Raw genomic sequence first — 13,589 nt, 5'->3', positions numbered from 1 at the left:
ACTATAATCAATATGTGAGGTTAATTTGTCGTTACGTTTGTGATAATCATATTGATAAGCTTATTGTATTTTAACAAATATTAAAATAATATCTAATTCAAATAAATACTAAATTACCATTAAAATGAACCCATTGACGTAAGTAACATTTTTGTTAACTATTCTTGCTTATATCTTACTTATGCATTACAGTTTTTTTTTAAATTTTTATTCACTTTACAAATATCCAAAACTAAAACAGTAATTTATTGTATATAAATCTATAGTTTTCAAACATTTCTTTAAAACAAATTACATACAGTATTAAGTTTCAATTGAAATAACTCGTACATACATGATGCTCGTGTATAAAAATATCTATTATAATAATATAAATATAATTTTTCATTTACATATATAACATCTTACCACTTTTACAATTTTTGTGCATAAAACTATTCATAGTATTTTAAAACAAAAGCTATTTATGATTACCTGACAGAAGTGTCTGATTAAATATTTCAAATGAAACAAATTATTTTTTAATATTAAATTAACACTGAAATACGTAATTATTTTAATATAAATTTGTAGTAAAGTTTGAAAAAACAAATAAATATCTAGTATTTACTATATAGAGAGCGGAATGAGCTGATCCCAGTTGTTTACTTAGTATATGAGTTGTCTAGGCCCATACAAATCCGGCCTTTGCAGAGCTCTAAAACTTATCTATTATCATAGGCGTGCGCAGGATTTTGTGTCGAGTGCAGCATACATTTTTAACCGGCCCTAAAGAACAATAAGCAGCCCACTTATTTCCTTTATATAGCATCATATACATCCTTTATATACATCCCCCCCTGAATTCTTTTTAGCCCCACTGTGTAAAAATTTAATATTTTATAACTTCATATAATCATTTTTGTACCCAAATCATTATATGGTATATCCCCCCACCATATAGATTCATCACTCTATGACTAACCTATTATAGTTATAAGAAATATAGTAAATTGTAAATAAAAAGTAATAATATTTTTATGAAATTTAATATATTCATTTATACTTTTATAAATATATTTAACTTCACATATGTAATAAATGACACTAATCAGACTGCAGTAACAGTGAAAAATCATTATTCAATTACAAACAATAGTCGATTCGGTTATGTGATTACTGATTACTATTATTATTATTATTATTATTATTATTATGGCATCTATTCCGCTTTCGTATCGCTGCACGTCTGGTTGAATGGTTAATGCCCTATTGTCATTGTGGTTCTGTCTGTATTCGTATACTGTATAATCTAGTGTGTAGGCACGTCGAATTTACCCAATAATATTCATCTATTTTTAGATTTGTATTGATAAAATAATATTATCATTTTTCATTACAATAACATTGATGAACATATATATTTTAATTTAATTATAAACTCAATATGTTTAAAATTATTCATTCTATGTATACCTTTCAAATAAATATCTACCAGCCCACTAAATCCAAGATAAATTGTCAGGTGCAGCGAAAGCAGCATTCGCTGCACCCGTGCGCACGCCTATGCCTATTATATTTGCAGTTTACATGTCAAAATGTCTATAATTATCAGTTTTCAAAAAATGTATTATAAAAAAATTATTTTCAACAAGTAAAACGAAAATGTATCTATAAAAAGTGATAAAATGAATAAAATCATTAAAATGAATTAAAAAATTACTATAATACCCTTAAATTTCTTGAAAAAACAAAAAATGCGAGGAAAAAATGTACCATTAAACTCTACATTCCAGGAGTTAAATTTCTGTAAAAATGATCTACATACTAGAGCAGCGTTTCTTAAACTGTGTTCCATAGAACCCTGGGGTTCTGCGAAGCTTAAGTAATTTTTTAAAAAATGTTAAGAAAATTACTTTAAAATGTCCAACTAAAGATTAGTAATAGTGAAAAAATGTTTGCATTATAGAAAAAAAATCTTTGTATATTAAATTACCATGTATAAGCTATATGGAATAGACTACATTTATATTTAGTCTAATTAACCCTTTCAGACATGAGTTTTTTTTTTTCGTCAATTGTATAAATAGGTTAAAAAAATAATGTTCACCAATTTTTAGGTGGTTTTAATTTTTTTTACCAAAACAAGTAGGGTCACATAAGTGACCCATCGGCTTGTATGGAATAAAATTTCGTGTACAAATGTTGTAGGTACATTATTTGTATTTTATTATATTTATTGAAAAATCGATTATTCTTTTTCGATAACTGCAACTTAAAATGCTTAATTCTAATAAAATAAATAAAAACTTTTTAAATTATTAACAGTAAAAACCAAATTTTAAAACCTTAATATAAAAATAATAAAATTTTGAATTTTGAACCGTATATAACGTGGTATTAAATGTTATATTATCAAAAAAATCGTCTTGAAAATACTGATTAAAATAATCTATTGGTGAAGTCATAGATGTAGGGTGAACTTCATTTTCTAATTCATCTAATTTTAATGTTAAACTTTGGAAAGGTTCATTTAACCATTTTATATTTTGCTTATTAGTAATTGGAAAGTTATTTTCCAGCGTATATTCATTAAAAGTAGTATTATTACTATCAGAGACGTTTGGCAAGTCACAAAAAACATCTACATTTTCAAATTAATTTAATAAATTCTGAAATTCATCATCGGGAAAAAATTCATCCTCATCATCTATACTTCCAATATCAGAATTATAACCGTCCGATAATAATTCTAAAATATTACATTCTAGTAATTTACGAGACATTTTTTTTTTTTTAATATTAATTTTTCATTAAATACAATATAAAAAATTACACTAATTAGTTTGCATAAGGTACCGCTGAGTATAGAAATGCGTTAGTATAACAGCACAATCCGTTTGATAAATGAAATAAATATCAGTGAAAATAAACGTAACATGTCACACAGACCGGTGGGTCACACATGTGACCCAAAATTCAAACAATCATATCATTCGATATAATGGAAAGGTAAGAGTAAAAATGATATTATTAGATTACGTAGCTAATATTCTTCTAGGAAATTATTGTACAACTCGCTGTTATTATTATTTTCGTATTTATAAATCAAAAAATGAAAATAAAACATGAACAATTATTTCCACATTATTTTTTCTTATAAATATACAGAAATACACTAAAATAAAGTCAATAAGATGATAATAATTAGATAAGTGAATTCTACGGAATTTTATACATCGTTATGTATACAGAGCGTTTACTGTACACTAACAATTTATTTTTAATCGAAGAATGAAACATTGGGTCACAAAAGTGACCCGGGGGTCTGAAAGGGTTAAAGTAATTATTATTATATATGTATACAATTATTATTATTTTAACAAATTTTTCAAATTAAATACCTTTAATACAATATTATATGATTATAATTAATTTACAAATAATCCTAAAAATAGCTTTAAAAAAAAGTAAAAGTTCCACGATAAATGTGGACATCTAAAAAGGTTCCACGAATAAAAAAAGTTTAAGAAACGCTGTACTAGAGCAATGTATGTAATATGGCTTTCATTTAGATTGCCGACAGTTCTTCAAACTTTCATTTTATTCAATAGACTATATTTTTTGATGGTGTAGAGAACAAAGCTTCCTAATGAATGACCAAAAGGCTTGTAGTAGTCATGTGTTAAAAAAATGTTGTTATCTTCTACCAGAAAAACTAAATTCATTGGTTTTAAATGATAGAGAAAATTAAATAAACTAAGTTAGGACAAATATTGTTGATATTGAAATTAAACTTGGAGCTATAGGAGAGTTAAAATTATGCAAAAAATATCGTACAAATCTCAAAACTGAAAATGCTATTGAAACTTTTCTTCAGTGTGATGAAATTGTTTTCTTGACTTTCCTAAACTATTAAAATATCTTTCTTTGTTAATACTTTAAAAATGTACCTTAGAAAAATAACATTGAAGAATAGATTAATTGGTTTGATGCTTCTAAATTTACATTAAAACATTAAAGTTACACCTAACAATGTTTTAACTTGTTAACATTTAAAACCATAAAATTAAACTTTGGACTAGATTATTTTTAATTTTTTATTTTGTACAATATATTTATTTATTTAACGCCAAACGGCAATTTATAGATATATAGTAATAATTAATAGATAAACAAGAAATGATAATAATGAAATAATATACATGGAAAACATATTTATAGTTATGACTTAAGTTCAAACTTATATTAAACAGTGTTAGTTAAAAGAGTACATGCTAAGGTGAGATAAAACTAAACCAAAACATTCAGTAGATATAAGTAATAACACGTCAGCTACAGATCATGAACTATTAAGTAAGCGGAGCATTCTATCTGATGGATTATTATGGGAGTAATTGGTACGGTGAGGGGAGACAAGGTATAGAGAGTGATTTCTAGTGAAATGCACAGGAACGCGGAAAGAGATAGAGGACAGAAGGTTCGGGGCATCTATTGAGCCATTAAGGAGAGAGGTGATGAATGATAGGTCAGCATCTACACGGCGAGAAGTAAGAATAGTAGGGATATTTAAGGAAGTTCTAACTAATAGGTAATCATGGAGTGGGTGATCAATATTAAGTATAAAAGCGGCGTAGGAAAGGAAGCGGTTTTGGACATATATTTGGATATAATATATTATAATAACTAGGCTTAGAGACTTCTAGCATTTGCATACTTTTGTTAATTATTGTTAAAAATAGCAGATTGCGAAATAAATTCATTTCTCGGTGCCATGATATTAGATCTAAAATTTGAGTGTGCATATTTTTGCATATTTGATAGATTTTGCAGGAATGTGCTTATTTTAAAATTGTTATGCTTATTTTACATATTTTTCAATTTTAAAATTAAAAACTATACATACATATTTAAATCAATTGAAAAAAAAAATTACATGCTATCTACAAACTACCACTTATAATTTTTGTGTAGGTATAAATAATCCTATAAGCCCATATCGACCATTTATAGGAGTCCGATAATAAATGTTATTTTATTAAATAATTTTGATTACAGTGTTCATTATAATATAAATTCTAATAAAATAAATATTTAATTTTACCACATATTTCTTGTACTTAATTTTTTTTTTTTTAGCATATCTTAGTACTTATACGGTTATTTTTAGGTGCATATTTGGCCATTTTTTTAGTGCATATTTGAGAATTTTTTAGAGCTACAAAACTCTAAACCTAACAATAACCTATAATAATCCTACCCTCTTACTTCTTAAAACTTCTTCCCATTTCAAAATCCTGGACACACCACTGTATAGAACTAAAAATATTCACAAATTTATTTAGAATAATTGTATTATTTATACAACTTTCATCTTAGATATTTCTGATATAGATAAATATAAGGTATTGACACCAGTGGGCTAACATTTATTAAATATCTATTTAGTTTTACTTTGAGATTTATTTTTCTAGGAATATGAGAAATGTGAAAAAACTGAGTGAACAAGAACTGCAACGTCTACCTAAAAGTTCTTGGCATGATGAGTATAAATCAAGTGCATGGATATTTGTTGGCGGCTTACCATATGACCTTTCTGAAGGAGACATTATGGCTATATTTTCTCAGTAAATGTTATATAATTTATTCTTCTAAGGGAAATTTATAACAAAATTAACATACTTTACTATTATTTTTATCATTAGATATGGAGAAATTACTAACTTAAATTTAGTACGTGATAAAGACACAGGAAAACAAAAAGGATTTTGTTTTGTATGCTATGAAGACCAAAGAAGTACAATATTGGCAGTAGATAATTTCAATGGTACCAGAGTTTTGGGTCGTATATTACGTGTTGATCATGTTAAAGATTACAAACCACCAAAAAATTCAGAACCTACCAGTAAGATTAAAATTGAAAAATTAGATGATGATTTTAAGGTTAAAAATGAATTTAAAACTGAAATTAAACAAGAAATACTTTCACCTCAAATAAAAAGAGAAATTCTTACCCCTGATATCAAACGTGAAATTTGCTCTCCAGAAATTAAACGAGAAATATGTACTCCAGAAATCATTAGAAGCCCTGATTATGAGAGCAATAAAAAAAAAAAAAAAATCTAAAGACTATGACAAAAAAAATCACAGACGGGATAAATCTAAAGAAAAAGATTTGCATTATAAACATCAAAGAGAAAGATCAAAAGAAAAGTATAAAAAAAGATATAAAAATGAACGAGATAAATCTTATGAAAAAGAAAAAAGTAGTAAACGATCAAGATTTAGTCTCAGTCAAGAAAAAGATTTAAAAGTAAAATCATATAAAGAGCAAAATAATCGAGATTATTCAAGAGAAAGAGGTAGAAAACCTTTTAAAAATGACAGAAAAGAATACAAAAATAAAGATTATTATGAGAAAAATAAAAGGAAACATTAAAAATAAAATTATAAACAATTTAAATTCTATTACATCTATGTAAATATATTGTTAGTTTATACCAAAAGCTTTACTCTTAAGATATAACATTATTTTTTTTTTTTTTTATATTCTTAATTTTTAGTTTCTTCTTCCATTGTAGTTTTAATAATCATTGATTTTCTACTTGATTTTGGAGTTAATACACAGTTGTCATCTTTTTTTGATATTAATTTGTTCACATTAGCCTTTTTATGCAAGTAATTTAGTTCAAGAGTAGACTTAAGTAAGTCCACTTTAGGAGGTTGCAATGATGTACATCTTAGGTCATTTTGCGATTTAGTAGCTGGTAGTATTTCTTTATCTAATGATGCTAAAGAGCCACGATGGTTAAATTTAATCATTAAGCTCAAACGTCTGGCCTCCGATTCTATATCAGACAAGTCTTCTTTGTTTTCTTCGACTTCTTTTAGAGATTCTGCTTCTGATTGTTCTAAATTTTAAAAAATTGACTGTCAAATTATTCATGTTTCATCATTTAATTACAATTAATTAATTAATTAAAATTAAAAATTAGTAAATGGTTAGTCATAAATAAATGTTTAATTTTGAGTATTATATTTTTAAAGTATAACCGGTTTCAAATTAAAAATTTATCATCAGGTATATACAAAGTTTGTTGACTTTGTACATACCTGATGATGAATTTTTCATTTAAAACCCATAATATTTTACAATTATAATATTCCAGTAATCATTTATTTATTAATTTATTTATTTCTATGTATAAAATATCTATTTATTATTTATAAACAAATTACCAGGCTTCTCACTTGTAGTATGTCCTTCAAACTTGTGAAGACACATACAATGTAATAGTCCGTAAATAGTACCACTTATTATTCCCAGTAATCCCATTAGTCTGAATGATTGCCTTGTTCCATAGGATCCTATTAAAAGCCCTCCAAAAAAACTTCCACTTCCACGACCTTATAAATATTTTTAACTTTTCAGATTATAGACATTTATAAAAATATTATTTTTACCAAGACTGAAGTGGGACATTCCGGATACACCAATAAGTGTTGCTAGCAGATTTTTTGGTGCAAGTAAAGCACAGTATGTTGCTGCAGCTACCCACATTAAATGAACTGCTAAAGATTCAATTGCTTCAAATGGAAATACCCACCATGGATCTCTATATTCAGATGTTATATTTTGTATTATAAATAATTTGTAAATCTTTTAAGAGAACTTACTCAATAAAGGAATAGCCCATTAATCTAGCTGCATGTGAAAAAAAAGCTATGACAATAATGTTAACATGTCCAATTTTTTTTGATATTTTTTCTGCGCCATATAAAAATGGAATACTACTGATTGTTGCTACAGACACTGTAATACCTATTAAATTGTTTATATTATATTTAACATAAAATTTGTATTCATATTTTATTTATTATTAATTTACCTAATAAATAATTAGGAGCACCCAGTTCTTTAAGATATAAAAATAAGTAAGACTCTATAAATCCCCAACAATTACCAAGCATAAACAAAAAAAAATATAAATGCCATTACATGTGGTAATTTTAATAACCTTATCATATCTTTTAAAATATTATCTGCAGGCATTTTTATGCCAACTGGCATCATTAGTAATGTAATCATTGATAAAACAAGAAGAACATCATAGGTGTAGAATGCAGATGAATAGTCCGTATAACCTATTTTACAATATTCATAAAAGATAAATAATTATTTTAAAATTTATGTATTTTAAATGACTATACTTTTCTTACAGAATCTATTCTTTTTTTATTTTAATAAAGTGCTTACCTTTTTTTTGAACTCATGTAATCAATTAGCCAACCAGTTAGTGGTGAGAATAATGCCATTCCAACAGTTGAAAATAACCTTTCTCTTCCAAACTGACCACCATACCTTTGTATAAGACTTAAAGCTATAGGATCCATGACTGTCACTGATGCTGCTGACATTGTTGTACCTATAAACCGCAGTCCAAAATATATCCAAAATACTTTTTCATTTGAAGGCTTGTACTCTGGAGGACATCGTTCAGGTCCACCTGTTCTATTAAAAATTATATTGGTTTTTGGTTAAGCTTGATGAAACGTAAAAAATAAAATATTAATAATAAATAGCGCTCAGAAGTTTAGGTACTTAAAATTACTGTGATATTTATGCACTAAAAATTTTTAAATATGAGCTAAAAATCATAAAACATGTATAGAAACTAAAAAATAAAATTTATTTTTCTTTAAATTCATAATTTTTAAATATAAAATTTAAATTATTTATTTACAATATAATTAAGTAAATAAAGAGTTATAATGTGAATAGTTTTTTTTTTAATATTATCAAACTTGTAATCGAGTCAGACTCAGTAGGCTACACTTTGCAATCTTCATAATTTGGAAAAAGTTCTTTGAATTATATAGCATCAAAAATGTATTAGATTTGGATGTTTTATATCATTATAGATACTAAAGGTGCGTTTACATAGTTCGCAAACACATGCGCTTATAGTGTAAAATTTTTCATAAAAGTTTGTATTACATTTTTTTAAAGTGCAATGATAAGATATTTATCAAGGAAGGGCAACTCAAAGTTACTAAAGGGCCAATTTTCAGAAAATTAAAATCTAGGGGGCCAGAGCATAAAAAAAAAAAAAATGGTTATTCAAAATATGAATTTTAATTAGCACGGAAATAAATTCAAAACACACGACAGCATGTTACGATACGAAGAAACTGATATAATTAAATAGTTCGATTAGGGTTACCACAAATTTATAAGGCAAAACCGGAACAATACAAACATATTATTGAGTAACATACTTTTTATATAAATTTTTATATATTGAGAGGACCAGTGGCGTATACAAAGAGGAGGGTGGCTAGATTCCCCCTAGGCCTTTTTTCAAATGTTATAAAATAATGTTCTTAGTATGAGGGCGTTAGAAACGTAAAAAAAATAATGATAAAATAAAAATAATAATTTTCTTGCAAATGACCCCTCTCCATACAAAAGTTATATATAGGTACGCAACTGAAAAGAACCATTAATGACCGGCAATATAATATTTAAAAATATTTTTGTAAAATAAAATAAATTGTATATTTATATGTGTAAATTACAAATTATGTTTTTATTATATATTGTCAATCGACTACGATTAAAAATGTACTTTGAGATAAAATGGTAGAAATTAAAAATTAAACAATATTACATTTCCTCTAAACGTCTAACCCAGGACATATAGACGTCCCGAAAACATTTTTCGGGACACCGGAACGCATGGAAACCCTAAGTTCGATACATACAACTATGGTTGAAAGCTATACTTATACATACCTATGACATTTAGACATTTAATAATATTTCATACCTACTAGATACCTATTATATATTATATATCATCTATACATATAATCTCTACCCCACTTCCATATAATTATAATTTTTAGTAATAGTTCTTTTTTATTAATTGCACATCATAATTAGGTAACTACCAATGTTTTATTATTTTTTAAACTGAAAATATACTTATACCTGGTATAAACTGAAAACTATTAACAAATTATTTAGGTACTTTAATGTGGAATATAAAATTTAATAGATATAGGTATGTTATATGTTTATGACATTAAGTTCTCATCAACTGTTTTGCTTAAACTAGCTTCCCGAAAAAACACCTTCATATAGTCTTATTAGTATTTAGTATTTGTAGAAATACAAAATGATCCAACCAACCTCTTTTATTTAGAATCGCTTTTTCAAGAATTCTATTAATTTCAAAAGACCATAACAGCAATAGCATACGCCCATCGCTGTATCTCACTCAGTCTAGTAGTTTCCCCCTTTTTAATAACATATACTTTTACTATTTTATTTTTTTTTTTTTTTATAGCGGATAGATTCTATCTGATAAAATAACAATAATGCATTTATACATAGATTATATAGATACCTGAAAATACATTTTTGTAGCATACAATCTGCAGCAAGTTCTTTCAATTTATTATATGTTAAATTTGTTGCCAACACCCTGCCGCCACATCGTAAATCATGATCTAGAAGTGCTGTGAAATTCACACCAGACGAAACTAACATATCTGATGAAAAATGCTGACGAAAATCAGTTACTTGTTCATCTTGATCAAGTTCTGGTAACTCCATTCCTATTTATTATGTACATTATATTAACAAAAAAATAAATTATAAAAATGCATTGTAATTGCATGGCGATAGTAGGGATTAATATTTAATAAAAATATTAGCAATACATTGTTCATTTAAACATATTTTATAGCATTATAATTTATGATATGTACTTTTTCATTATGAGAATAAATTATTTTCTTTGAGTTCAATCCAGATTATATGGATACCAGACATACCATTTACGATAAAATATATAAATGTACTTTATTAGATAGGAAACAACTAAAAAAATTTAATTATTATCATAAATGTATATATAATATAAATATAAATATCACTTGCCCCTTTGAAAAATTTAAATACTCAACTGAAATTATATTATTTTTAAAATCAATGATACTTATTAATCTTTTAATACCTACCTAATGTTTCAGTTGGATTCATAAGACCTGGATGCATGTCCAATACCACAAACACAGTAGCTTCTTTTTTATTGGAAGTATCATTCATATTATTAAAACCTGCTCCAATAGTAGCAATTTCTTTCACAGTTTCATTATTTAATAAAACTCCCATTCTCACTTTATTTTTTTTTGCTTCTGGTCTTTTAATACTGAAAATATAAATTTTAATTTATTTTATAACTAATTTTTAATTTATTTAGTGGATAATTTGTTTTAATAACATTTTATGGAATATAATACAGAAAATTATTAAAAAATAGTTAGTATACCAACAACTTACATCGGTTTAGTTGTGTTTTTAGCTAGTTTTGTTTTTTCATAAATAAAAAACAAGTCTGGATCATCTATTCCTGGTTGATGATTATTAATAGGAGGCACTATACAATTTGGAAGTTGCTGCTAAAATGAAATAATTGAATACACATAAAAAATGAAAATTTATCATAAGTTTTCTTTAAATTATATTTTATAACTCGGTAGGTATTGTATTTATAACATAAACTAAACAATTAATGTAGTGTAGAATTTAAAATTGTTAGAACAAATGTTTTTTATTGTAAAATTAAATATCTACCGATTATAACGAGTAAAATAGTTTTAGACATTATATTTAGGCAATCATTAAAATCAAATGTAGGTAATCAAAACTTCCCAACACACCCAAAAATTATTTTTTTTTTTAATATTATGTTTATAATTAATTATAAAAATTATTGAAGTGAGAATACTTGTTGAGGATTCGAAGGTCCGGTAATGAAAGTTGGTGGTCGAACAGCAATACTTTGCTCAATTTTTGTCATCCATTTGTTTTCTTCTCTGGGTACACTAGAGTCTCTAAGTAAACAATGATCCTCACATTCATCTAAGACTAAATTAATTTCTTCATCTTCTGGGCATTCTCTGCTAGGGCAAGGACTCCACCAAACCTGATATTATATGTTGAATATTTAACCATAGTTTTAACTGAAATAGTATTATATTATACTACAATTATTTAGACCACCTTATTAGTTACGTGTATTGTACGTAAAATAAAACTATGTCTCATTTTAATACTTAATAAGTGATTAACTGTTGAAAATATTTTAACAGATTTCATAAATCAATAATTTTAAAAGGAATTAAACTTGATTAAATATTGTTTTTTACCATTAATAATACCATACATTACTTCAAAATTTAGGAATTATTAAATCTTTCTGTCCTTAATAGTTTTTAGTACAATCAGGGGTGGATCCAGATTCGGGGAACTGTGGGTCAAGCCATTTCAAGAGGCCATTTATTAGGGATGAAACTGAATTAGAAATTAATACATTATGAAAAAAAAACACAATATGCTCATAAAAGTGTACGAGTATATTTATATTACATTTTAGAATTAGTGATACCTCCGATAATGACTTATTTACGATTAATAAATATAATCTAATTTTATCAGCGCAACAAACGTACGGAATAAAATATGATTTACTTAACATTCTATTAAAACGATATAATTAAAAATATAAATTATGAATTGAAAAATTCTTAATTTTGAATATACATGGCATTCATTTTACAAGTAACTCCGATGGGTCAACTGTCCGAGAGCCCAAATCAAGGTCTAAAAAGAGAAAAAAAATTTCCAAGAGGCCAATTTTGTCAACAAATATTAACTGTGGGTCAGCTGACCCCTGAACCCCCCCCCCTAGATCCGCCCCTGAGTACAATGTTCTAAATTTAAATCTAATTTTTATTTAAAGTTAACAGTAAAACTTATTTTAAAATTTATATATTAAATTTTTTTTTTCAATGCACAATTCCTACAATTAAAAGATGTATTCAAATATTTTAAATACATCAACTTTTCCAGATTCTGGATGTCTCATAACATATGCAGATGATATTGCTCCAGGAGTTTCCATTTGAGGTATCAACATCAATGAATGATGAAAAACAGCATTTAATGCCAGTGATATGAATAGAACTGGTTTATACTGACCAAATTTATCTACCAAAAATCCTAAACCAAATGTTGTATAAATTAATTGAACGACACAATTACATGATGAATTATATTAGGTAACTAGAAGTTTGAAACAATTACAAGTACCTGAAATAGGTGGAGCTAAAAAAGTGGTTAAAGGCAAAGCTAAATAAACTATAGCAATTTCTTCTACAGATAATCCAATGCTTTGCATGTGAATTGTCAAGTATGGAACTAATGATGAAGTTGCTAAAAAATAATTTTAAATCAGATAGGAAAAATTTAAAAATATTTGTTTTAACATATTTTATTTGATCAGACTTACCTCCATACATTAAAAATAAAGTAACTTTTAACATAATAAGATTATAATTAATATTATATTTTAAACAAAATCTTTGTATTGGACTAATCTCAATTGACTTATTCCCAGACATTTTTAAATCTGAAGACTTTTCCATAACAAGTGATAATTGAAATGTTTTTGAAAGAATGGATACTTATTTAGGAAAAACATAACAGAGGTGTTTGAAGAAAATTATCTTCATTAATTTATATTTTATATATGCACTGT

At 26.1% G+C, this 13,589-nt stretch overlaps 2 protein-coding genes across 2 annotated transcripts; one reads left to right on the top strand and one right to left on the bottom strand.

Annotated features, from left to right (window-relative positions):
* Window positions 1-80: 80 nt before the first annotated feature.
* Window positions 81-6,422, top strand: LOC112679318 (U2 snRNP component ist3-like). The gene is given in 4 exon segments (XM_025549075.1): window positions 81-138; window positions 5,454-5,606; window positions 5,685-6,084; window positions 6,086-6,422. Coding segments are annotated over 4 exon segments (900 nt in total). The 5' UTR covers window positions 81-124; the 3' UTR covers window positions 6,419-6,422.
* A 20-nt stretch (window positions 6,423-6,442) lies between these two features.
* LOC112679316 lies at window positions 6,443-13,573 on the bottom strand. Its single transcript, XM_025549073.1, is given in 14 exon segments — window positions 6,443-6,890; window positions 7,219-7,386; window positions 7,444-7,595; window positions 7,657-7,801; window positions 7,869-7,962; window positions 7,964-8,126; window positions 8,240-8,491; window positions 10,392-10,602; window positions 11,008-11,198; window positions 11,330-11,448; window positions 11,778-11,975; window positions 12,888-13,051; window positions 13,142-13,264; window positions 13,341-13,573. Coding segments are annotated over 14 exon segments (2,475 nt in total). The 5' UTR covers window positions 13,477-13,573; the 3' UTR covers window positions 6,443-6,531.
* Window positions 13,574-13,589: the final 16 nt, after the last annotated feature.

The sequence above is a fragment of the Sipha flava genome, unplaced genomic scaffold (assembly GCF_003268045.1).
Source record: "Sipha flava isolate LNK unplaced genomic scaffold, YSA_version1 134_pilon_pilon, whole genome shotgun sequence".
In the NCBI taxonomy this organism is placed as follows: domain Eukaryota; kingdom Metazoa; phylum Arthropoda; class Insecta; order Hemiptera; family Aphididae; genus Sipha; species Sipha flava.
The sequence above is the reverse complement of the archived record's forward strand: the minus strand, read 5'-3'. Positions and strand labels throughout refer to the sequence as shown.